General features: G+C 58.6%; 1 protein-coding gene across 7 annotated transcripts in view; it reads right to left on the bottom strand.

Annotated features, from left to right (window-relative positions):
- Positions 1 to 1,507: 1,507 nt before the first annotated feature.
- Positions 1,508 to 24,635, bottom strand: part of PTPRF (protein tyrosine phosphatase receptor type F) — an 86,638-nt gene continuing 63,510 nt past the window's right edge. The window contains exons 14-35 of one of the 7 annotated variants that reach the window (XM_082687192.1): positions 22,435 to 22,461; positions 21,052 to 21,169; positions 20,394 to 20,972; positions 19,659 to 19,756; positions 19,223 to 19,476; positions 19,033 to 19,126; positions 18,184 to 18,399; positions 17,712 to 17,866; positions 14,927 to 15,042; positions 10,864 to 10,896; positions 10,009 to 10,106; positions 7,279 to 7,402; positions 6,949 to 7,124; positions 6,115 to 6,234; positions 5,675 to 5,829; positions 5,308 to 5,593; positions 5,033 to 5,211; positions 4,689 to 4,815; positions 4,354 to 4,479; positions 3,939 to 4,093; positions 3,705 to 3,840; positions 1,508 to 3,288 (exon numbers count right to left, since the gene is read on the bottom strand). In XM_082687192.1, the coding sequence (XP_082543318.1) occupies positions 3,220 to 3,288; positions 3,705 to 3,840; positions 3,939 to 4,093; positions 4,354 to 4,479; positions 4,689 to 4,815; positions 5,033 to 5,211; positions 5,308 to 5,593; positions 5,675 to 5,829; positions 6,115 to 6,234; positions 6,949 to 7,124; positions 7,279 to 7,402; positions 10,009 to 10,106; positions 10,864 to 10,896; positions 14,927 to 15,042; positions 17,712 to 17,866; positions 18,184 to 18,399; positions 19,033 to 19,126; positions 19,223 to 19,476; positions 19,659 to 19,756; positions 20,394 to 20,972; positions 21,052 to 21,169; positions 22,435 to 22,461 (3,441 nt within the window). In that variant the 3' untranslated portion in view covers positions 1,508 to 3,219. The remainder of the gene's footprint in view (positions 3,289 to 3,704; positions 3,841 to 3,938; positions 4,094 to 4,353; positions 4,480 to 4,688; positions 4,816 to 5,032; positions 5,212 to 5,307; positions 5,594 to 5,674; positions 5,830 to 6,114; positions 6,235 to 6,948; positions 7,125 to 7,278; positions 7,403 to 10,008; positions 10,107 to 10,863; positions 10,897 to 14,926; positions 15,043 to 17,711; positions 17,867 to 18,183; positions 18,400 to 19,032; positions 19,127 to 19,222; positions 19,477 to 19,658; positions 19,757 to 20,393; positions 20,973 to 21,051; positions 21,170 to 22,434; positions 22,462 to 24,635) is intronic. The other 6 variants (XM_082687194.1, XM_082687193.1, XM_082687196.1 and 3 more) reach the window with 6 other exon arrangements.

Here is a 24,635-nt window from a genome sequence, read left to right as displayed (position 1 = left end):
AATGCAGAGAATCCAACAGGTGAGGGAGAAGGCCCAATGCTTGGGGTTTGCCGATCAGCTAAATGTGGGGTGAGGGAGGAAGCTGAGTGGATGGGGCGCTGCACAGTGTGCTGGGGGGCCCGGAGGATAGGAGGCAGGGCAGGGGAGGAGGGGAGAGGGGAAGGGCAGTCTGGCGCGGGCGTGACCACGTGTGGGTCCCTGCTCTGGTGCTCACCTGCCCTGTGGTCTCGGACAAATGAGTCCATGTAAGCCTCAGTCCCGTCTGTGCAGACGAGAGGGTCTGCTCAGCTGGCTGGTTCGGAGGCCTAGTGATCAGGACCTAAAGGACTCTGTGCAAAGCCTGCCCTGCAGGACCCACGCTCTTGTTCAAGTGACAATCTGATATTTACCCCTCACTTGGAGATGTCTGCCAGTTCCTTCTTTTATTTAGTAAACAATCACTCAAATTTAACACTATCAAGAGCAATGTGATGATGATGTCCTTTTTCTAAACAGGGAGAATTAGGCCAGGCACTGACCGAGGTGCTGGGGAGCCCAAATCCCAGGTCTTGGTCACTCACGGCCCCCAAGGAGACTGCTGCCCACAGTGGAGGGCGGCGAGGCCTGAGGTGGGGGTGGCAGGATGTGACAGAGGGACCTCGCCTCTCAGGGACTGCATCCCTTCCATCACCTGGAGCCCCTCAGCCGTGCGTCTGGCGGCTTCTAGCCTGCCTTCCTTGCTGCGTCTCACTTCCTCCCCGAAACTGCCCTCCTCGCATCTGTCTGTCTGTCTCACAATTCCAAGCCTTTGCACAAGCTGTTCTGTTGGAAATGCTTTCCCCACTTTTTAAAAAGTGATCCCTGCTCACCCCCATGAAACGCGCAAAATCCTGCTGATGTCCCCTCCTCGGGGAAGCCTGCATCCACTCCACCGCGGGGGTCCGGTGCTGCCTCAGTGTACCCACATCTCAGGGGGAGGAACGCGTCAGGGCACTAACAGCCTGGTCACTGCTGACTTATTGCTCTCTACCGCTGGTCCCGTGTCCCGGGGAAGTTCCACGGCTCAACAGGCTGGCAGGACTGCTTGGATCACTGGTGGAGAGGCTGCCAGGCTCCACGAGCCCACGCTGCTGCGTGTCTGGGAGTCCAGGAGCCACATCGCAGGGATTTCCACCCCTACAAGCCTCCACCAGCATGTGCCATCTCTGTCCTCACAGTGGGGGGCGGGGGGTGTGTGAAGAGGGAAGGGGAGGGGCGGGTGGTGTGAGGAGAGGGGAAGCGTCCACTCTTTGCCTGGGGAGCCGGGGTCCCTGGTATGTTGCTCTGGACTCACGCTGGCAGCTGGCTTTCAGAGTTCCTGGTGATGCTCCTTTCTGAAAGTCAGCAGCCACGCTGGGAGCCCCACATACCACACTCAAACCATCCTCACTGTCTCCCTCGGAGCAGGAAATCTCCAGAATCTACCCCTATGTACTGAACTGACAGAGCCCCCTCTCTGGTTCCAGAAAGAGCTGAGACAGAGGCCCAGTTTGTAAGAAATCTGATTATTCAAATTTATTACCATCAAGAATTATGCAACGATGCTGTAGTTCTCTTAACAAATAGAAAACAGACTGTGTACAACAGTGGACTCTACAGCACTAGCATCCACAAGGTAAAAATGAATGTTTCATCCAACATTACCAACCCTGGATTGTTGATCTTGACTGAGCCTAGCTAGATCTGGGGACGCCTGCTCCGCGTCCCTCGGCTAAAACAGCTATGCACCCTTCCCCGCCCCCACTTACCTACCTAGATAGTGCTGCCCAGAGGCCCTCTCCCTGCCCCTCAGCGAGCCGAGAGAGTAAGGATTGATTATAGTACCATTGAGAGGAGTCCAGTAGTCTTGCCACATTGGTTTGTGAGGGCATCCTGAAGGAGTGGAAAAGAGCGATTCTCAGGGGCTTTGAAGACAGCTGCAAACCAGGGAGGGAAATCACCCGGCCCCGGCTCTGAGGACAGACATGTGCTCCCAGGCCCACTGACCTGAACCTGAAGGGCCAGCTGTGCCCCTGCTTGGCCCTGAGGTGTGCGGGGTGTGATACACACCCTGACCTGTGTCAGTCACCAAGGCCACACGGCCGGATCCACAGCTTACCAACACCACGCCAAACCGCAATGCCGGGGACAAAAGCGAGGCTCTGTGGGCCCAGAGGTCAGCCTGGCAGCTTCCCCGGGAAGCCCAGGCACAAGGGGCCACCTCCCCTCTTGAGGGCTGGAAGCAGAGGCCAGGGGGATGACTGTTTTTTCTTGGTGGTTTTTGTTTTTTTTTGGATTTTTTTTGTTTTTTGTTTTTTGTCTTTGCGTTTTTTTAACCTTTGCAAACACGATGGTGAAGAGGAACGCCTTGCCAGGCTCCCCGAGACACGTCTGTGGTTCTGGGCTGTGAATGTTCACACACACACACGGGAATAGACAACTGGAGATGAGTGTTTCCTATCTCCTCCCCGCCCACCACTGTCTGTGCAGCCTCAAATAAGGCTCTGAAGGAAAAACAAAACTAAACTAAAAAAAAAAACAAAAAACCAAAAAGCCTAAAAAACAAAAAACAAACAAACAAAAAAAAGAGTTGAGTTTCCCCGCATTTGGCTGAAACAGGATCTCGTCTGCAGGGCTGGAAGAGCAGCTAGATCAGGGGTGCCTCCCGGGCCCACGGCTGGGCCTCCACTCAGCCTGGTGGCCCCAGCTCCACACAGAGGAAGGCAGGTTCTGTCCTTCAGCAGCAAAAGTCATACAAAAAAAAGGATCAAAGTGAACTCAAAAAAGAAAACAACTGAACCCCAACCCCCACAGAGGCCCATTCTGCAGTTAAGGATTTGCAAAAGGAAAATCAGAAGAGGCTAGAATCCCTCAGTCTACCCCACTTAATGTATAAAAAAGGAGACTTTGTCCCCATCCCCACCCCATGAGAAGAAGCATGAGAAACGCGGCAGCGAAACAGAGAGCTCGAAGCAGGCTCTGGGCGGGCCTGGTGGACAGAGACGGGCCACGGCACCGGCCTGCCAGCCCACCCACTTGCCCAGGGGTGTTCTGGGCTCTCCGTGTGAAGTGGCGATGTTCCTGAAACGCTGTGGGCGCAGTGGGCTGGGCTCTGCCGGCAACAGCACCCGCGCAGGAGGGCTAGACGACGGGCGGTATGGCTCAGAGGAGCTGCGTCCCCTCCGGAGCCCCGGCAGGGGCAGCGGAGGAGAGGGGCGGTAGTTACGTTGCATAGTGGTCAAAGCTGCCAAGGTACTCCAGGGCCGCACGATAGCACAGCTGGTACTGGTCCTGCCGGGACGGGGGGCTGGTCAGCCGCAGGCAGGGGGAGTGGGTTCTCCCACCGCACTGGCCAAGGGCACTCCCCCTGCAGCTGGTGGGCCCCGAGCAGGTGCGAGCCACAGAGGTCTGCTGTGGGGGGTGTCCAGGAGCCTGGAGGGGCCTCTGAAGGCTCAGCTGTCCCCCTTTCCCGCTGCCCTGCACCTACCTCTCCCGCCACTTCCATCATGTCTCTCTGCTCCTAGACCTAGCACCCCATGAGGGCTGCTATCCAGCCCTAGCCGGGCATCAGGCACACTGCCGGCGCTCAGTGTAGAGCTGTGGGAGGGGGAGCACCCCACCCTAGTGTCTCAGGCAGGGCAGGGAACAATAAGCCAGGCGTGCAGGTGAAGGGCTGCCCTGTTGCGTCAGGCAGCGGGCCCGCGTACCTCCGTCTGCACCATGGCTGGGCGCTGCGTGCGCAGGGTCTTCACGGTCTGGAACATGTCGACCACGCCCTCGTAGCGCATCCGCTCCAGGACGATACTCAGGGTGATGAACACGCCGGTGCGGCCCACGCCGGCACTGCTCAGGGACAGCACTGGATCAGGGGTCCTGCCCACCAAGCCCACAGGCCTCCCTACCCCCCGCCCTGCCCCAGCCCTCCATGGGGTCAGCCCTACCTGCAGTGCACCGTGATAGGCCCGTCCTGCCCGAACTGCTCCTTGGTCTTGTGCACCTGCCCGATGAAGTCGATGAAGCCCTCGCCCGTCTTGGGCACACCTTGCTCAGGCCAGTCTGTGAACTGGAACTGCCGGATCGTCCTCGATTGCCCGTCCTGGGAGAGGCGGGTGGGGAACAGGGTCAGCACCCGTGCCTCACCCCACAGCCCTGCTGGGCTGGACAGGCAATACAGTGCCCCCGTCCACACCCATGAGATGCTGACCCCCGAGGCTCCCAGGAGAGGTGCTCACGCCCCCACACCAGCACCCTCACATCAGACTCCTGCAGTCCGAGCCAGGGCCCCATCCCACATGTACTCAGGCCACTAGAGACACGCTTTCACGCAGGCACATGCGCTCCCCTCTCGGCACTCACCCGGGCGTCCGTGACCTTGAACTCACGCAGGATGTACTGGGGCATGTTGTACTCGGCCATTGGGTCAACGACAAAGTACTGGTAGCGAGCAGAGCGCTCTGCTGGCCAGTACTGGTGGCATTTCTCCTGTGGACAAAGGCCCCGCCCCATGAGCAGGTAGGGAGGGATGGGGGAGGGGAGCTCCGGGACTTAGAGGCGTGTTGGGACGCCTCAGCTGCTGAGGAGGGGTCTGAGGCTCTGCTGAGGGGAGTCTGGGTATGAAAGGAGAGAGCAGTGCAGAGGCGCTGGGTGCGCTCCCAGGTATGGAGGGGCCCGGGGCGGGGTTGTGGGCTCACCCTGCCCATCTCCCGGAGCCTGGTCAGCATGACGATGATGGTAGAGTTGTGCTCCCATAACATGCGCCAGAAGTCCTCGGTGCTCTCTGCCAAAGGCCCCTGTGTGGCTATGTAGGCCTTCTGTTGTCTGGGGTGGACAGAAGACTGGACATGCTGGAGGTGCCACTGGCCCAAGTCTCCCCAAGACTGCCTAGTTCCTTGGAGTCCCGCTCAGATGGCCTACCCCTCCTCCGGGAAAGCCCACTCTGATCTTCTGGGCTGGCCCTACTCTGCCAGGCCCCCGGTTAGCCAGCTGCAGGCCTAGGCCCCCGTAGAGTGTGCTGGGCAGTCACAGGCATGCTGACCTATAGCCGTCCAAGAAGCTGGCATTGATGTAGTCCGAGCCCTCCACGCCACGGATGGGCTGCAGACACACGCGGGTCAGCTCGTAGGGCATGATGTTCACCAGGCGGTTCTTGAACTTGTTGCAGGGCAGGTTGGCGCTGATGAAGCGGGATGTGTGGGCCTTGGAGCTGGCCAGCAACTAGACAGAGGGATGGGCTGGTCAGGCCTGGCTTCTCGGCGGGTGGCGGTGGGGGAGTAATCATCCCCGTGACCCAGTCCAAGCCCCTGAGCCCACCTTGAACTCGAGTTCCATGGCGGTCACACTCTCCCCAGGAGGCACTTGGCCCAGCTTCTGGATATGGGCATACAGGCTGCGGGCAGGCACCTCTGTGTGTCCACACGTGGCGGCCTCCAGCAGGGCCTCGTGGATGAACACGTACTGGTCCTCTGTCTGCACCATGTAGTTCCGCTGTGAGCGCATGCACGTCACGTGCCCGTAGACGTCGACCGTCTTCTCGTGCTTCATCCGCTCCAGCATGGCCTCGATGACGATGAAACAGCCCGTGCGGCCCACGCCCGCGCTGCATGACATGGGCATGGTTTGGCGCAGAGCTCCAGCCCACCTCCCAACCCCCCTTGCTGGCGCTGCACCCCCTGCTCACCTGCAGTGCACCACCATGGGCCCTGCATCTGGCGGGTTGCAGGCCTTGACCCGCCGCAGGAAGGCCAGGATGGGTGTGGGGTACTCGGGAACCCCATGGTCTGGCCAAGCCATGAACTGGAACTGACGCAGCTCTCGCTTCTCACTGGAGCCGCTCTGGGGAGAAGCGTGCGGAGACATGATGCGACAGGGAAGCGTGTCTGCTAGAGGCTCCGGGAGGGGACGTCTGACCCGACTCAGAAGCCACGGAATGTGGCCTGAAGGAGCTGGAGGCACCGTTTCCAGTCATCCCGCCCATGACACTGGTTGCCAGAAGGTGCTCACACGCCTCTGAGCCCCAGGTTCTGGCACCAAGTTCTCGCTCATCCATCCCCAGTGCACTGTGCTCAGATCGCTTCGGGGTAGGGCCCGGGTGGGGGACAAGCTCTGGGGGTGCTGTACCTTGTGGAGTGCAAAGGTGCGCACGGTGTATGTGGCTAGCTCCACCGTGTCCAGCAGGGTCACCTGAATGAGGCCGTATGTCTCTGTGCCCCGGGCCGGCCAGTACTGATCACACTTCACCTACAGGGCGACAAGGGAGGCAGGTGTAAGGGTGCTCAGAGGTACTCAAATGCTCAGATAGGCGGGGGCACTGGGGCAGAAGAAGGCTGAAGGTCTAGCTTACCTGGCTGCAAGGCTCCCGGCCCTGAACCCTCAGACCGGTGGTGCCACCCCCTCACCAAACCACACAGGTTCTCATGCTACGCTGCCATCCCTGCCCTAGCTGCAAGAACGAGGGCCATAATTGAAAATTATTTATTCATGACCAGATCGCACCAGGCACATTTTCTGCCAAATTTACCCATAACGTTTATGCGCCATTTTCAAGCTCTGTAAATTTTACGTTCCAGTCGATGCTTTGTGGTGCAAAAGCAGATAACGGCAGCTCTTTCCACTAATTAACTTAGGAGATGTGCTAATGCCCCAGGAACACTCCAGCATCTGGGGAACATGTGAACATCCCGGGAACATGCTAGCAACTGGGAAACATATTAACATTCCCGGAAAATGACAGCATCTGGTACAACATATTAATACCCGAAGAATGTGCCGGCATCTAGGGAATGGGCCACATCCCGGGAATACCTAGCGGCCGGGGAGCATGAGAACACCCCAAGAAGACAAGAGCATCCCTTGGAGGAACTTGTGACAGACACAGGAAAGAGGGCCTGGAAGTCACCTGGTGACAGTCTCTCCCACCCCACCTCCCAGGGAAGGCCCCCCACACAGTCCTACCCGGGACTTCTCCTCCAGCCGTGTCATCATGACCACAGTGGCTGTGCGCTGCTCCCACACCATCCGCCAGAAATCTCCCATGGTCTCGGGCAGAGGGCCCTGCGTGGCAATGTAGGCATTCTGCTTGCGGTAGCCGTCGATGTAGTTGGCGTTGATATAGTCACTCCCTGGGACACCTGTGAACAGGAAGGAACACAGGAGAGCATTATCCCCAAGCCCCCGCCCAGCCCACCGCACCTCGGAGCACCCCTGGGGTTTCTGGGATGGAATGTCACCCCCGCCAGCAAGGAGGAGAGCAAGGGATGGGAGGGTGCATGGCCCTTGGCTCACTGTCGATGGAGGTAAGAATGACTCGGGAGTGGTCGTAGGCAATGACATTTGCGTAGCGGTTCTTGGGCTTGTTCACTTCCAGGTTGGAATTCTCCCACGTGAACTGCTGTCCAGGGTCAATGGACTATAGGAAACGGAGGAGGCAGATAGAGCAGGGTAAGAGCTGGGGTCTCCCTCCTGCCCCCAAGACCCAGCCTGCCAGGCGGTGTCCACATGCTGCCTTTATGCCTGGGCCACCACCAGCTCCAACCCCCAGCTATGGAGTTGAGGCTGCTGTATCAGCTCCTGCTGGGGAGGTCCCTCCAGCCCTACCCCAACTAATGACATGAGTACAGACCAAGATGGAGCCATGGCAGCCAGCCGTGCCGCACCCAAAACCACTGAGGGCTCTGGGCACCTGCTGCATCACTCTGTCCAGCTCTCCTCCTACCTCCCTGGTCATTCCCTCTTCTTCCCCCTGCCCCTCCCACAGGCAGAACACAGCACTCCTCTGGGGTTCATTCTTGGGCCTTCTTTGCACTCTACAACCTTTCTGGGGCCTCATTTCCTTGTAGAATCTTGCACTCACTTGCTGGAGCTGCCCACAACTCCAGCCGCAGCCCGGCCTCCCTGAGCTCCGAAGCTGAATGGCCAGCCACCTCCTGGGCAACCCCACCTGGGGGGCACCTTCACCCATTTACCTCCAAACCCCAGCCAGAACCCTCAAGTCATCCTCAAAAACCCCTCTATGTTCCTGTCCCCTCGGTCACCATGTCCTGGTGCTTCCCCACTCCTTTGGCCAGACTGCCCCATTTTGGACTTGGCCATCTCCCTGTCTCTCTGCTTTCGCACCACTCTGACCCTCTCTGTCCTGTACCCAGAGCAATCCTCAGATAAAACAGATCTGATTGTCATTCTCCTGCTCCACTGCCTTCCAGGGGTCCTCAGGGCCCCAGGTCATAATAGCGGAGTCTCCATGCAGACCCACTGTGTGTGTGGCACCATTCTAAGCACTATGCACTTATTCCCTCACCTCATCCTCCGAAGAAGCAGGCTATGTTACTACCTCCTTTTACAGAAGGACAGAACCCAATGCCCTCCGTACTTTGACACCAGCCTGTTACTCTCCACAGGACGGCAGGCTCTGCTTCTGTGAGATCCTCCAGCACACCCCACCCCTCAGCCTGCCATGGTGCTGCAGCCTGCTCTCTCTGCACGTTCTGTCACATCTAATACGATGCTATACTGTCGGATTCAGTGTTGGTTATCTGCCTGAGCTGGCCTCCCCACCAGCAGAGTGACCTGACGTTGCCAGGTCCCCAGCATTCAGCACGGTGTGTGCTCCACAGTGTGACAACCGACTGACCGTTAAAGGTGACAGAGCTGTGGGATCCTGGTTGAAAGAAAGCCCACAGCAGGCCCTGGCAGGCAGAGAAGGCTTCTTGGAAGAGGAGGGAAAGCTCACTCTGGAGGAGAGGAGTGGGCAGAACGTGGGAGGGGGAGCACCATGAGCCTGGACAGAGGTGCAGGGTCCCGTGGGAAGATGCAGGACGTGGGACTGGTTGGGTGTGGGTAGAGACCATGGAAGGCCCTCCGGGCCTGCGAGAGAACTGAAAGCAGCAACTGTAATTCACAAACTTTGTTAACCTTCACAGCAGGGTCTTACTACAAAGCAGGCCCCCGTGAGGCTCTATAGGTAGAGGCGGCATGCTCTCCTCAGGGCAGACACATTCATCAATTTGCCTGCCAAGCTCAATTTCCTCTGCAGAAACCTGGCCCACAGCCCTCAGAACCTACCTGGCCCACAGCCCTTGGAAGGGGAATCACCAAGTACCAAGTACGGCCAGCAGTGGACATCCAACTAGAGGGAGCCGACTCACAGGTTGGGCTACGCAAGCCCATCAATCACCTATCTATCCATTATTGATTGACGGTGAGTGCTGGGCCAGGCCTGGATGGGAGCAGGGGGCTGCAGGAGAGGAGCCGGGGCAGAACACCACCTCTGGGGGTGCGCCTTACAGAAGCCAGGGTTCTCCTTCATCACCTCCTTCTCCAGCAGAGCCCTCCCCAGCTGGGTGGCCTGGAAACCCTTAGACCCCCGGAGCTGGCACGTGGGAGCCCCCAGCAGGGAGCAGGTAGGAGTCAAGACCAGAGTGCAGACAGCGCATGGAGGGCTGAGAGCAGGAAGGCTTGTGCAGCCTGAGCAGCGGGCCTTGAGTCCCCCGACTCCCTGCTCTGTGGCCCGTGTGGCTCTGAGAACGCACGTGAGGCTGTGTGAGTACAGGCCACACGCTGTCAGGCAGGCCTGGGTTTGACTCTTGGTTCCAATACACACTGGCTGTTTGACTTGGGCAAGTCACTTCCCCTCTCTGAGCCTGTTTCCTCATCTGTAAGATGGGATAATAACTGTACCACGTCGTACCGCGAGGAGGACACAATGAAGGGATGCGTGCAAATGGCCTAGTCTGGTCTTGCCTGCAATAAGTTCTTGATAAAGAAGCCGTTCCTACTGATCCACGTGTGTATAGGGGTGAACTTTTGTCTGCCTCTGTTAGCATGTGGGCAGGCATCCGAGTATCCAGACTTGGGGTGCTTGAAAGGGCCTCGGCCAGGCCTAGTACCTGAGAAGCTGAGTTCCCCAGCTGCCACAGCCTGGAGCCCCTCACCCCCAGCTGGGGCCCGAGGCAGGGCAAGAGCAGGCATGGGGCTAGGCCTGGGCCCTGCCCAAGGCAGGGGGTGAAGACATCTCACCTCATACTCCTGGGAAAACTTGAGGCCATCATTGGCTTTGAGGCGCTCGATGTTGTCAGCCAGGTCGGTGATGGGGATGGGTGGGTGGTCTCGCATACCTGGGGGAGGGGGAGCACATCAAGGCGGAGTCAGCTTGAGGCTGGTGCCGGGCAGTAGAGACAGCCCCGATGCATGTGATGTGCACATGTGAACACGTGTGACCATGGAGCACTCGGCACTGGTGGCATGGGGACAGCAGCACATGCGGCGACAGGGATGGTGGGGCACACAGCGGCTGGAGGGCAGGAGAGGACAGAGGGGAGTGTGTGTGCTGGGGGCACGTGTGAGCGTGGAGTCAGGGGGAACCAGGGCCCCGCCTGGCAGGTTCACAAAAGGGACACCAGGCTTCCTTCCTCCCGGCTGGGGCTGGAAGCCCAGGTTGGGGGCAGCTACACACCCGCCCCACGGGCCCAGCCTGTGGACATCCCTCCTGCCCCTCGCTGGCGCCAGTCACTGTGGAAGACTCGGTCATGTGGTCTCTACACTTAGCGTGTGTGGATGGAGTAGGCGTGACAGAGCGACACGGAAGAACCCAGAGAGAAGAAGTAAGGAGGGAGACGGGGAGACAGGAGACGGGAGGCACCTGGCAGGGTGTCAGATGGGGAATGGAGGGGAAAGAGGCAGAGAGACAGGGCCAGGGGACAGTAGGAGGGAAGACAGGACTGGAGGAAGGTGGGGGGAGGGGAGGGTGGAGCTGGGGAGGAGAGAGGAGGGAAGGGAAAGAAGAGTCAAGAAAGGAAGGAGGTGATGGCGTGAGAAAAAGTTGGAGGAAATGGACACAGAAGCCAGGGGAGCCCCCGAACTCGGAAAACTAACTTGAGATATTCGGGCAACTGGGGACACCGGAACCTGCAGAGAAAGAAAACACAAAAAATAGCGGGGCAGGAGGAGAGAGGCTGTCCACTGCCTCCGGCTGCAGGGACACATAGAGGGACTGAGGGGGCGCGGGGAGCCCCACCACAGGCCCCCCTCCCATCTCCCACACAGCCCCATCTCCCACCCAGAGCACAGTGCTCCCAACCCCCTGGGCAGCCTTGGGGACCTCTTTCTAAGATGAAATTCTAGATCCGAACCAACCCTCATCCCCTCTGGTATCAAAATTTGACCTTGGCTATACTCAGATGATCAGGCGAAAGGGGAGTGCGCCTTCACATAGAGAAATGGGGCAAGTAAGGCCAGAAACGACAGGGTCAATCTCTACAAAGGTACGCAGATGGCACCTCTATTTTCTGTGGGTCTGAAAATTTTTCGGAATAAAGATTAAATGATAGGACAAAAACAAACAAACAAAAAACAAAAAAAACCACCCCACTTTACTGAACTAAAAAATAGGAAGAAAAGTTGCTATGCCTCTGTTCCCTCCTCATGTCCCTTCTGGTCCCTGGTTCTTTCAACAGGCTGGGGACTGCCATGTCCACGGGGTTGTCTCTCCCCATTGGCAGCCCCAGTTCCTTGAGCTCTGCACCTCTGGCCCCATGGCTGGCCCCAGCCCACAGCCCCTTTTGGACACCCCCATTCATCTGTACTCCACCTTTACCACATCTGTGCACCCCTCTTCATTGATCCTTTGCTCTCAGACCCCTGAGATTTCCCTCTAGCCCCTGCAGCCAACCTTGGGCCCTTGGCAGCTCGGCAACCCTCCCAGACATGCCTGCTTAGTGCCCACAGCCAGGCCACACCTTCCCTGGCGCCTTAACCACTTTCTTTTCCTTTTGGAGAAAATCGGGGCCACCAGCCCAGAGCTCTAGCAGCATGTTCCCTTATACCGGCTTCCCCCAACTCCCATTCTCTTCAGGCCTAGAGCTCAGGGAGGCATCCCCACACTGCTCCCCTGGGCTCTGTCACACCCCCACATGCAGGCCGGGGCCTAGAGCAGGCTTCCGGGTTCTTGTCCCACAGGCGAGCATCGCCACCGCTGCCATCTCAAATGCTCACATGAACGACAACGATCTGTAAACAATTTCCATATTGGTAAAAAGAAAAGTCCTTTCGGGGGGGGGGGGGGGGAAGAAAAGTCCTTTCTCAAGTCCACACCCCTGACCTCTCTTGCTATGGTCCTGTCCATCCTATCCGTCACACTGTGGCCTCCAAAAGGGGTTTCTCCACCTGCTCACTCCCCACTCACCACCCCTCAACCCACTGTGATGTTTCTGCCCCCAGGACTCGGCCACCACACTCTCTCCACGGTCACCACTGCCAAAGCCAACAGTCCTCCTGGTGCACAGACATCCCCAGCCTTGGCTCCGGGGACACCCCACTCTTCCCTTACTCTTCCTCCCTGGCCGCTCCTTCTTAGCCTCCCTGGCTACTCTTCATTGCACCTCCTTCTTGGTTGCCCCCATTCTGTTCTCTGGCTTGGACGATCACACGCTGCTTGCCGCCTCCCACGCCCGTAGTTTCAGGCGGGAGGCAGCACAGAGTACAGACCCGCAGACTGGGTGCCACCTGGAACCCCCCTGCCTGTTGCTTAGCCCTAAGCCCAAGCCCTGCTGGCTCCTCATGCAGCGCGAAGGCTCTCCGTCCTCACGGCCCCCTGCTCGGCCAAGGCCTCAGCACCTTGCACTCACTCCGTGCTCTCTAGTCTCCCCATTTCTCTCCTCCAATCTGACTTCCACACGGCAGCCAGAGCTAGATCCCCAAGACACAGTTCTGACCCTGCCGGTCCCCTGCTGAAAATGTTTTAGAAGATTTTATTTATTTGAGAGACTGGGGGCAGGAGCAGAGGGAGCAGCAGAGGGGAGAAGGGGAGCAACAGACGCCCCCTCCCCCACGCTGAGGAAGCCCCACATTGGCTTGGACCCTGGGACTCTGGGATCACGACCCGAGCCAAAGGCAGATGCTCAACTGACTGAGCCACCCAGGCACCCCGCCCTGCTGAAAACTTCTAATGGTTCTTTGGTATCCTCATGATAAAGTCCAAACTCCTTAGCCTGGCGCTCAGGTTCCCCTGTGGTGGACCTTTGTCTACCCTCTCGTCTGCGGGCTCTCAGTACCCCAACTCCAATGCTGCAGGATAGCCAGCGTCTGTGGGCGCCCTCCACAGTGCTATTTCCACTGAAGGGAGCCCTCTCCCATCACCCCCCGTTTGCTTGACTCACGCCCACAGGGCTTGGCATCCCCCCTCACAGGAGGGCTTCTCTGCCCCCAGCAGTCTAGAGAGTGGATGCCTCACAGATATGGTCATGCTGGGTTGCAGCAGCCTGCTAGGTCGCCCTCTCACATGCTCTCAGGATGCATGCCTTTGGAACCCAGTCACTACGCTGTGGGGGAGCCCAGGCCACGTGACAAGGCCTCTTGTGGCTGTCACAAGCTGACAACCCCAGGTGGGCTCATAGCTGACTCTAGCGTCAACACCAGGCGTATAAATGAATGAGTCATCAGAATTCAGAGGACAGAAAACTTTTCCATAAAGACCAAATAGTAAATATTCCTGGGTTTGTGGACATATGGTAGATGCTACTTAACTTTGCCTCTGTAGCATAGAAGTAGCCATAGATTATATATCAATGAATGGACATGCCTGCGTTCCAACAAAATTTTATTTGCAAACACAGGTGGTGGGCCATGTTTGGCCATGAGCCAAAGTTTGCTGGGTGCTGCTTTAAATGACTCTAGCTCTCAGGGGCACCTAGGTGGCTGAGTCAGTTAAGCATCTGCCTTCAGCTCAGATCATGATCTCAGGCTCCTGGGATCGAGCCCTGTGTCAGGCTCCTGGCTCTTGGGGAGCCTGCTTCTCCCTTTCTTTCTGCCTCTCCCCGCTCATGTTCTATCTCTCTGTCTCAAATGAATAAATAAGATCTTAAAAAATAAATACATAAAAATAAATGATTCTGGATCTTGGCTTCCAGGTGAAGGCCCAGACATTCGGGAATAGAGACAAGCTATTCCTACTATATTCCTGTCTGAATTTCTAGTCCACAAAAACTGTAAGGGGTAACACGTACCTATTGTTGTTTCAAGCTGTTAAGTTTTGTAGGCAAAACTTAACTTTGTTAAGTTTTGAGGGTAGACAAAGGTCCACCACAGGGGAACCTGAGCGCCAGGCTAAGGGGTTTGCACTAATTTAACTGGCTCACGTATACAATATGCCCTGTGTGTATGTTAGTTCACTCCCTCAACTCAACTGTCTGGGTGTCCATTTCATCCCCTTAGAGCCCACCGTGTGCACAGTACAAGGGATGGCGATGAACAAGACACAGTTCTCGGCTCCAAAGAACTTGGATTGTCATCGAGGCCATTCTAGCCCAGGGTGAGAGGGGTCATTTTGGAAGGAGCAGAGTGCTTCTGGAAGCCAGGGGAGACCCTCAGGCCTGTGTCGACACTGATGTGGGCTGGAAGACTTCACCTTGGGAGGGGTCTGAGCTGTGTCTCCTGGGGCACAGGGATGGAGTGACGCTTTGGGAAGAAGGGCCAGCCAGAGAGCCATGGGAGAGTGGGTGGAGAAGGAAGGGCAGGTATAACGTCCCACGTGGGGTCCCTGTGCTCACACAGTGAAGTCTGGGCACCCTCACCTACTACAAGTGTCTGATGGGGTACTTCCCACCAACAGAACCCCCCTTTTGTGCTGAGGGGACAAAGTGCAGGTGCAGACGCTGGCCACCCTGTGGCTGGGATGTGGGCTCTGCGAGGTCCTTAGCCTGTACTCAGGGGCCTTGACCCAAGATGAAGCAGGGCCTAAGCAGCCCGACCCCTACTGCCCCAAGAGGCTCTGGGGTGCCAGGGTTCCCACGCAGCTGCTGCATATCGGCGCTTCTGTCACAGGGTACAGGGAGTGAGCAGCAGGAAGAAACAGGAGTAGGAAATGGGAGCACGAGGCCAGGGGCTCTTCGGACAAACTCTGGGATCCACAGGCTGGGCTGGGGCAGGTAGGCCACCCTACCTGGCGTCTGGTAGTTGAGCCTCCGCATCTCCACGGGGTCAGAGGAATGCGCCAGCAAGGAGTCCTTCAGCCCGACTGACTGCTCATCCTTGGACGATGGGGAGTGGGTCCTCTTCCTAGACAGGCAGAAGGGTGGCTGGTGAGGACTTGAGGTCCAGGCGGAAGACAGAGTGGGGTGGCACGGCTGGCTGTGACAGAGACCCTGTGTCTACAGCTCGGGCCCTCCCCTTTCCCCCCTCATCCTAAGGTCCCTGAGCACGGGGGAACCAGTGGCACAGCAGCTCGGACACATGGAGAACACAGGGTGGGGTTGGGGGCGGTGGAGACAGCAGGACTGGTGAGCGGACGCAGGGCCAGTGCAGCGAGGAGCGTAGGGGGGAGCGGTGGCAGACGCTGGCGGTGCCTTCCAATAGAGGGCAGGTTACTGTGGGGCAGTGGCTGCTGTCCCCAAGGCCGCCAGGAATAAACATGCAAACAACACATAAGATATGCAAACATCACAGAGAGCTGGGCCCCAGCTGTCTGTCTCTTGGTATCAGGGTCCACATCCAGAGCAGCAGGGCAGGGCCAGGGAAGGTGTCACCCTAGCTGGGCAGAGTCCTCCCGCATTGGCCTCAGTTCCCCTGTCTAGAAGGACAGGGTCAGAGACAGACTGTGGGGTCTAGCTGCTGACGAGCATCCAGGAGCCGCTCCTGCTATGTGGACACGGGTATGTGCATAAGTGTGCACGAGTGTGTAAAGACACACACCTCCCCTTGCCTTGCAGCCAGTGCTCTTTGCACTTTTATCTCCTGCAGCGCTTAGTGGGTCATCTTAAAGAACTGGAGCCTGGCAGAAGGCTCTGGTGAGCTCGGAGTCGGTCTGTGCGCTCAGGGAGGGTGCTGAAGTCTGCACTATGCTTGCGCCCTGGGGAAGGGGCATCCCCTGTGCAGGGTACAAGTTGAGAGAGTCACAGAGCCCACCCGGGAGCCTGCTTAGCTGACCAGACAAGCACAGGCCAGGAGGCTTCTGGTCAAAGCCCCATCCCTCCCTGCTGGGCCCGACATGTGCACAGGGATAAGAAGTGAAGGGTGAAGCGTGTGAAGAGAGAAGGAATGACTCCTACCTTTCTTGTTTACTAGGTTCCGAAAGACAGGCAAGGACAGAAGAAAGGAATGGTCATTGTTTCCGCCAAGCACTCAGGCCCTCTTACGACCAGGGGGACACTGAGGGACCTATTTATGGCACTTATGTGGCACTCACAGGCAAGGGTTACCTCTCCTGACAGATTCCAGGACCCAGATGGGGTGGGAAGGAGGATGAGCGGGTGTGTGGGACACTCCTCGGGCAGCCCTCCACCACCCCACCCCGCTCGTCCCCGTGCCCCGGACCAGGAAAGCCTATCCCCTATTCATGCTAGGAGGAAAGGAATGAATTCTTTGAGAAGGGGCCCTCGGTCCAGGTCAGGGGTCAGGGGTAGGGGAGAGATGGGGCACAGGGCAAGGAAAGCCTATGTGTTCAGATATACAGACCAGCATGTGCTCAACTATAAGTGTTCATGAACATAGCCATAGGCTGAGCAGTGAGGGGGTGCTAGAAACACAGACCTCATGATGTACCCACTGAGGCAGATGGGGGACAATGTGGGGAAGGAGCAGGGACCCAGGCGAGTCTCATCGGTACCAGAGTCTGGAAGGGAGTCTATTTTCTTTTTCTTTTTTTAAAAAATTAAGTTCTATGCCCAATGTGGGGCTTGAACTCACAACCCCAAGATCAGCAGTATGTAACTCCAGCCAGGCACCCTGGAAGGGAGTCAAGGAGGCTGTGACGGCTACAGCGGGTGGGCCTGAGCCAGAGGGTTCCAGGATGGCAGGGGTGTAGCGCATTAGCTCAGTGATAGCATCGGGAACAGCCGAGGGGCCAGACTAGCCAGACGTTTGATTGTCAGCTGACAGAGATCATGTTTTATCTTGGGAGCCCCCCAAAAGTTTAGACGGAGAGTGACAAATCTTTGGGAATTACCTTTGCAACTGCCAGGTGGATGGAGAGAAGGGGTGGCTCCAAGAGTAGGTAGTTACTGTCACCCAGGAGGACCAAGGAGCACTGCAGGCTAGGTGCTCAAGTACGGCTGCACATGTGTTGCCTTATGGGGAGCCCACTGGGTGGGGGGGGGGCAGATGCAGCCATCCTCAGGACAGAACTCACAGGGGACCGGGCGGAACGAGGGGGAAGAGGAGAGGTGAGGCTGGTACCCACGTTTCCAGCTGCTAATAGGTGGAGGGACCAGTCCCTTGTGATAGGGACTACAAGGGAGGAAGGTTTGAGACACACTGAGTCGGGGACAGCCGTGGCTGCTGTGGTTACACCAGGAGCTCAGTCACCATGTGTACCAAGTGAACATCGGCAGGCGGGGGGGCCTGTTGGTGGCTCCAGACCTCTCGAGGCCTAAGTGGGGGAGTCAGGCTGGGGAGCCACCTAGGGATGGCGGCAGAGCGAGTGCGAAGGTAGGAGACCAGGGAGGGCAGTGTCCTGAAGCTTAAAGACAGACATGCTCACATCCACCGAAACAAAGAGACAGATGGACAGACGTGCCCAGGGAAGCAAGTGAACCAGCCGCTGTGAAGCTTTGGCTCCTTGTTACACCTAGATTAACACACACATGTGTACACACGCTGCTTCTGCTGTTCCAGGCCTCCCACTGAGCTCAGGAGTGGGGCTGCCCTGTACCTGCATGACCCATGCCAGGAAGGCCCTCCGAGTCCAGGGGCAGGTGGCTGTCCCCTGCAGCCCTGAGTGTAGCACTCACCTCTTGAACAGGAGGATGGCGATGACAATGAGGATGATGAGGATGACTGCCAGGACGGGGCCTGTCACCCACAGCATCTCAGGCTCCTCCTGCTGCTGGGCTGGCGTCACCTGGACCACGATCTCATCGGAATAGGGGCTGGAGGCATAGCGCTTCTGTGGCCCAGCAGAGGAAAAGCAGGGGTCATGAGCTCAGTGTGAGTTCCCCCACCCTCTGCCCACCCAACCTGGAGGAAGGGCTCTAGGGCTGGGCTATACTGAGTTGGATCCCGAGCGGCTGACCTAAGCCTGGCCAGCTGACCGAGTCCCCAGGGCTAGATCAGGTCTGGCCTCCTGGGTCCTCGAGTCTGATGGCTTTTGAGATAACCTAGTGCAGGTCCAGAGTGTTTGGGGCAGCCCTAGGTCTGGGATCTCACAGTGTTGGAGTCTGGCCCACTCTCAGGGTGTAGAGAGCCCAAGTGGCTAAGGCTGACCTGGTCCATGGGTTCCTTCAGGGAGGCGAGCACGAAGCACTGATAGCTCAGGTCGGGAGACAGGGGCCGGTTGTAGAAGCCCTGGTAGCTCTTCTTATCCCCCAGGGTAAAGGTCTCGGGGAGCACATCCACCTGAGCAGCCACGTAAGGCTTCAGCCGCTCTGCCTGACGCCGACGCCGCCGCTCCCCACCACCCTGCTCGATGGCCTCTAGAAGCTGACAGAGCAGAGCACGGGAGTCATGCCTGACCTCAGACCATGTGCCCCTGAGCCTGTGGCCTCAGAGTCTTTTCCCCAGGACTGAGGTCAAGGTTCACCTTCTGTATAAGGGGCTCAAGCCTGGCCTGGCCCACTATCCTTGCAGAATAACACCACACACCGATGCCACTCCCTGCCCCCCACTCCTCCAGTTACCCCAGCCAGAGGAGGGCCTCCAAGTCACCTTGAACTCCTCCAGTTACCCCAGCCAGAGGAGGGCCTCCAAGTCACCATACTCCTCACCCTAACCAGACAGGGCTGGCTCCATACCTCTGCCAGAGGAGGACGGGGAGTCCCGGTATGCGGAGAGTTCTACTCCAGCCCCCCAAGACTGCCTCATGTCTATAGACCCGCAGAGCGTTCCCTGCTTCTTCCCATCCTGGGGGATCCTCAGCCAAACCCTCCAGGGAGTCTCTGTCAGCCTCCCAGGAGCTTTCTGAGAACTCCCAGGGGGCCGCTTCAGAGTCGCATAGAGGCCCAAGCTGCCAGCCAGAGCAGCCAAAGAGGGATTCCAATTTGGGGGTGTCACCGGGGCCACAGCCAACCGGCATGATGGGGACCATCACGAGGGGTGCCCTGTCTGCCCAGGCACCTCATCCAGCTCAAGCTCCTCGGGTGTGGTCCATCTTGGGGCCAGCACGCTCCCGCCCACGCGGTCGATGGGCACCACCACGATGTAGAACCACCTGGGTGGGCAGAGTGGGAATTGGGGTGGTCATCACGCCTGCATGGGCCCCGGGCCCCTGGGCCCACCCAGCCCCAGCCTTGCCTCCCTTGCGCACCTGATGAGGGAGCTATCCTGCACTTGCGGCATGGAGAGGGTGAAGCGGCCGTCCTCTATGTAGGCGGAGGCGGGAAGCGGCTTGTGTGGCAGCAGGTCCGGGGCGGTGCGGATGGACACGAGGTGCTGCAGACCCCCCGCGCTGTTGCCACGGTTCATGAGCACGAAGGAGTACTCTGTGTTGGGCTGCAGGTCTGCGATCAGTTTCCGCATGGAGTGCCCGTCCACTTCCACACTCTGCCCGTTGTACAGAATCTGGTGGGAACAGGGACAGGCAGTGCACGGAGATGAGCCTCCCCATCACGGGCCCACAGGCCGAGCAGGTGTGCACGCCCAGCCAGGAAGCTGTGTCACCAACGCCCACACGTGGGACTAGAGGGACGGCCTACGACAGGCCTGTGTGTGTGCTAGGCTTGGCTGGCAACAGCCTCACTCACCTTGAAGGGGACAGCCGACTTGTAGGAGTCGGGGACCTCCCAGCTGAGCAGCACAGATGTCTTCATTGCAGCGGCCACGCGGAAGTTCTTGGCAAAAACTGTGGAACACAATGGGGGGTGGGGAGGGGAGTCAGCTCCAGCTGTGTAACCAGGCTGGGGCAAAGGATTCCCTGCTAGGAGGAGATGCTGGTCAGGGATGGGGGTCAGGAATGGCTGCAGAGGCCAGGTACCCCACTCCTAGCCAGCTTCCAATCACACCACTCAGCTCTCCGCCCAAACTCCTCTTCACAGTGAATACCGAGCCGGGCAGATGCCACAGGACCCATGGTCGGGATCTCCAGAGGTGCTGTCAGTGACCAGATGTCACTGGATTTGGTCGCGAGCAGCACGGGACCCCACACCAAAGCACAGTGGAGCGCGTTCATTACAAGTCAGTGGGCCACGACCCCGAGAGATTAGTGTCCCGCACCCAAGAATGGTGACGCAGTCAAAAGAGATCAGTGGGTCAAGGTCACGAGAGATTGGAGTCATACAGCAGAGGTCAGTAGGTCAAGGAGAGCAGAGGTCAAGGGTGGCACACTGAGAACGTGGCGCCTGTTGGCTAGAGGTTAGTAGTCACGGTCATGAGAGACTGGAGGGTCACACAGCAGAGGCTGGTGGATCACAGTCGCCAGAGGGCAGTGGGTCAAGGAGAGCAGAGTTCCCCAGGCGCGGCCACATGCCCGCAGCACACACCTTGCTCCACGGGCATGGTCCGGGACTGGATGCTGGGGCTGAGTGGGCCGGCGCCTTTGCTGGTCCATGCGCGGACCCTGATGTCGTAAGTGGTGTCCGGCTTGAGGCCGGAGAGTGTGAGGCGGGTGTCGGCGGTAAAGTTCTGCAGCTCCTGCTGGCTGTTGATGTCACGGAACACCACTGAGTAGTTGGTGATGCGCCCATTCCTCTCCGCTAGCACTGGGGGGTCCCAGGTCAGCTCCGTGGTGGAGGTGGTCAGCCCTATCACACGCAGGTTTTGGGGGAAGCCACTAGGCACATCCTCGGGTGTCGTGATCTCCTTCTCGAACTCCTCACCCAGGCCAGCCCGGTTCTTAGCGGCCAGCTGGAAAATGTAGGTGGCTCCCTTGTGCAGGCCAGTGACTGTGAAGTGCTGTTTGTCCTTGCCGAAATCCATGATGTTGGGCTCTGCCTCGTCGGCCCGGCGGTACCGCAGCCGGTAGCCCAGCAGTTCTCCGGGGAGCTCCTTGGGGGGCTGCCACTGCAGCAGCGCCGTGTTCATGGCCGTCGTGCTGACCATCATGGTGGGCCGTCCTGGGACTGAACAACCACGCGCTGGGCTCCGGTGCTGCCTGCCCAGCCGCCCCACCCTTGGCTCCATCCCTGATCCCTCGCTCACCTGCCCCAGTCGTTGTGACGATCTTGGGCTTGCTGCGGGCACCATCCCCCTTGGTGGTGTAGGCGGCGACGGTAATGGAGTAGGTGGTCTCTGGGGTTAGGCCGCTGATGGTGGTTTCCTAAGGAGGAGGAGGGGCCCATTGCCATCACCAAGGAGCGAGGAGCGAGGAGACCAGACGGTGCCAGGCGCCCCGGGACCTCAGCCGGCAGGGAGGCTCTGAGGCACACAGACTCTGTGCCCCACTGGATGCGGGGCAGGCAGGTGGGATGTGGGCCTGGAAGGACCCCACCCGTCCCAGGAGCTGCACACCTGGAGCACACAGCTCCCCCTTCCTTTCAGGTAAGAACAGAAGGCTACCCCATTCCTCTATTCCACGGTACCACAAATGCCACATCACGAGGTCTGTGCACAGAGGACACACAGCAAAGAGCTTTGCACGCACATAGCACTTGCACGGCTCTTGGCACACACACACACCCATACCCATCCACACCCACACCCATACCCACAAGCAAGATGGAATGGGCCCAGGTGCTATCCTGCAGGACCAGGCCAGGGCCCCACCCGACTTCATGTGGGAATGGGCTCTGTGAACACCGGAGGCCTCATGACACCTCGTGTGACAGGGAGGAAAGACGAGGATGGGAAACCGTCTCCACCCCATGGGGAACATTACGTCCCCACTGTCCCGGGTGATGCCCACGAAGTCAGCCAAGGCAGCGTTTCCCAGCCTTGGCAGGCCCTGCCTATGCCCATCTCCAGCCGAGGCATCATTTCCAGACATGCGGAGAAACCCCACAGGAGGCCAAGCCACGCCACACAGAGTGGGGAGTGGGAAGAAGGGAGGGGACCACCGTGCAGTGGGAACAGAGCTGTCACCACCAACCCTGGCACACCTCCAGCTCTGAGTCTCAGGTAGGGCCACTGCAGCCACCCCCGACTCCTTGCAGAGACCCTCCTGCCCCAGCTGGAGAGTGTCCCAGGGCTGGGGCTCCAGAACGCACCAATGCCGAAACCGGCTCCCTGGGTTTCCCTCCCAGCCTGGGCCCCGGAGCCGGTGATTTTTCACTCCCGGGATCAATAAGGCCTAATGATCAGGATCGGATTTAACTCCATCCCCCTCTGGCCAGAGCAGGGGCCAGGCCCTGGTCGATCACAAACACTGGCCTGAAATTGCTGCTCGACAGGCGAGAAGTGAGGATTAGAGGAAACGCCAATCGCTGCTCAGCTCGCCGCCTGAGTCTAAACGCCAATTTTCTCTGGATGTGGCTGGTGCCCTGTGGATCTCGGTGGCTCAGGCTGGGGGGGAAGGCGGTGGAGGGGAGCGTCCCATGAGCCCAGCCTGACCCAGGTCTCGCCCGCGCTCGCACACCTGTTACTTACATAGTCCTCGGACTCCTCTGGCTGCCACTGACCGCGGGAGGGAGAGAAAGGGAGACAGGATGTGAAGGACTCTGCCTGGAGCGGGCCTGGCCCTGGCAGGGCAGAGGGAGGGTGCGGGCATCCAAAGGGCCTGTCCACTGGGGTAGCACCTCAGGCCCACTCCCCATCTGCAGATCCCAGCAGCCCGTGCTGTTTGCCAGGACTGAGGAGGGGAGGGAGACCAAGAGGGCACCTAGCCTGATGGGGGAGGGCTCCCAGCTCCAGGACATGCAGGGAGCAGAGAGTGCCACGTACAGGTGCTTTGAGGGAGAGGCTGCCAGACATGGGGCCTGCGAGAGTCTGGCCTGGGCAGTCCTGGCCTATGCCTGTTGTCATGGTATGATTATTCTCTTTTCAATTTCTAAAATCTCCCAATTGGGAGACAGATTACACAGCTGGCCCCGGCAGGAGCGTATCCCAAGAACGGTGAGAGCTGCACCAGGGCCAGGAGGCTAGGGGCAGGCTGGCCAGCAAGATGTTGAGAGTGTGAATGCCAAGCTTGGAGCCTGGGCCCTTCCCCTGTGGGGACATAGGTACAGGGAAGGCTGCTGTTCGTTCCTGGGGGTGCCTGAGATCTCACTGCAGTAGGAAGGTATACTTCAGGGCTGGCAATGTTGCTGTTTCCTAGTACGCTCTTCCTTAGGCTACAGTGCGTGTAGGTGCACTAGTTGGACAGAGGGAGTAAGGTGTCCTTTCTGTGGTCCTGTGGCACTGGAGGGCTGAAGTTGGCCAGTGTCCAGCACAGCACAAGGAGATGGCCCTCCCAGGCTAGAAGTACCATGAGGTCCTTTGGCCCAACCACCCTCAAAGTGCTGGTCTGGCCTCTGCCTGCGGACCCCAATTCCCCCTGTTCTGGGAAGCTCTGCTGGAAAGGTCTTGCAAGGAACATGGGACAGAATATGGCAGGAGGCCATCCGTGGATCCCTACTGGCTGTGGCCACTTTCAAGGATGTGGTTGGACCCTCTAGGTCCCTTGTCTTGGGGATGAGGGGTAAGACGCTCACTGTCCAAGCCAGGCCTGGGCATGAAGGTCCTCACAGGAGCACCTCTCTTGTGTCAGAGGCAAAGTGAGAGAGAAGGAAAGACATAAAGTGGATGAAGCAAAATGGAGGGAGAGAGGACAGAGTGGAGCAGTGGGAAGGAGAGGCGAGAAGAGGCCTCCAGAGAGAGGAAGGAAAAGCACGCTGTAAGCAGCAGCTACACCCGAGAGGGAGACAGACGTAAAAGGTGACAGGTCTGGCTGCACACTCGAGGGGGACGTGATGGTGCTTCCAGAACTGACAGGGGTCCCTTAGCTGACCAGATAAGCTGGGTGAAGGAGGACAGGCCGTAGTTCCTTTGACACAGTGGTCAGGGGACAGCTAGGCCCTGTGGCCAGGCTGGGAACGAGGCCCTTCAGGTTCCGTTGGCTTTCCTGGAGCCTGGGCTCACATCTGCCTGCTGTCATGGCACGTCTGAGGCCCCAAGGACAGCGTCCCTCCTCCTGTGGCCCAGCTCCCTTCCAACAACTTGGAACCAGAAGGGGGCACCTGAAAGGGAGGCTCTGAACCCCACTGGCTGCAGCTGTGCCGCCGGCCCCCAAGGATGGGAGGGGCTGGAGGGAGCCCATTCCCGGGATGTTTCTGGGTGGGTGTGTCTGTGGAGACTCCAGGAGGAGCCCCCAACCTGCCCCAGGAATGCAGGCGGGGGCACATGTCTGCCTCCTCCACCCCTGTTCTCTTTGGGCAGGCTGAGAGGAGGAAGAGAACACCCTCCGGCCAGAGAGGAATTTTGCCCAAGTGCTTAGCCTACCCTGAGCACAGCATGGAGAACACGGGGTCTTTCCTGCACCTGTGGGCCCGGCCCAGAGAGGGGGGAAAAGCAGAACAGGGAGGGCACGTGGGCTCTGAAAAGAATCTGGGCTCCTTTTCCCAGGACTGGCTCAATGCTGCCCACTGTGGATCCCCTCCCAAGGTCCCAATTCTTGCTGGGAGACCCTGAAAGCACATCACACCCAGTGTCAGGACTCGTCGGCAGAATATCTGGGGTGAAAACTTGCCATAGCTATTACCGCTCTTTCCAGGAGTCCAGAGCCTGGGTTTCTTCTCTGAGCTCAGCCACTGACTATCTGGGAAGTTCTGGGCCATTCACATCACCTCCCAATATCCAGATTCTTTCCCGGA

This window comes from Mustela nivalis (genome assembly GCF_964662115.1).
Source record: "Mustela nivalis genome assembly, chromosome: 10".
Taxonomy (NCBI): domain Eukaryota; kingdom Metazoa; phylum Chordata; class Mammalia; order Carnivora; family Mustelidae; genus Mustela; species Mustela nivalis.
Note: the sequence above shows the minus strand (reverse complement) of the source record. Positions and strands in the feature narration are given on the sequence as shown.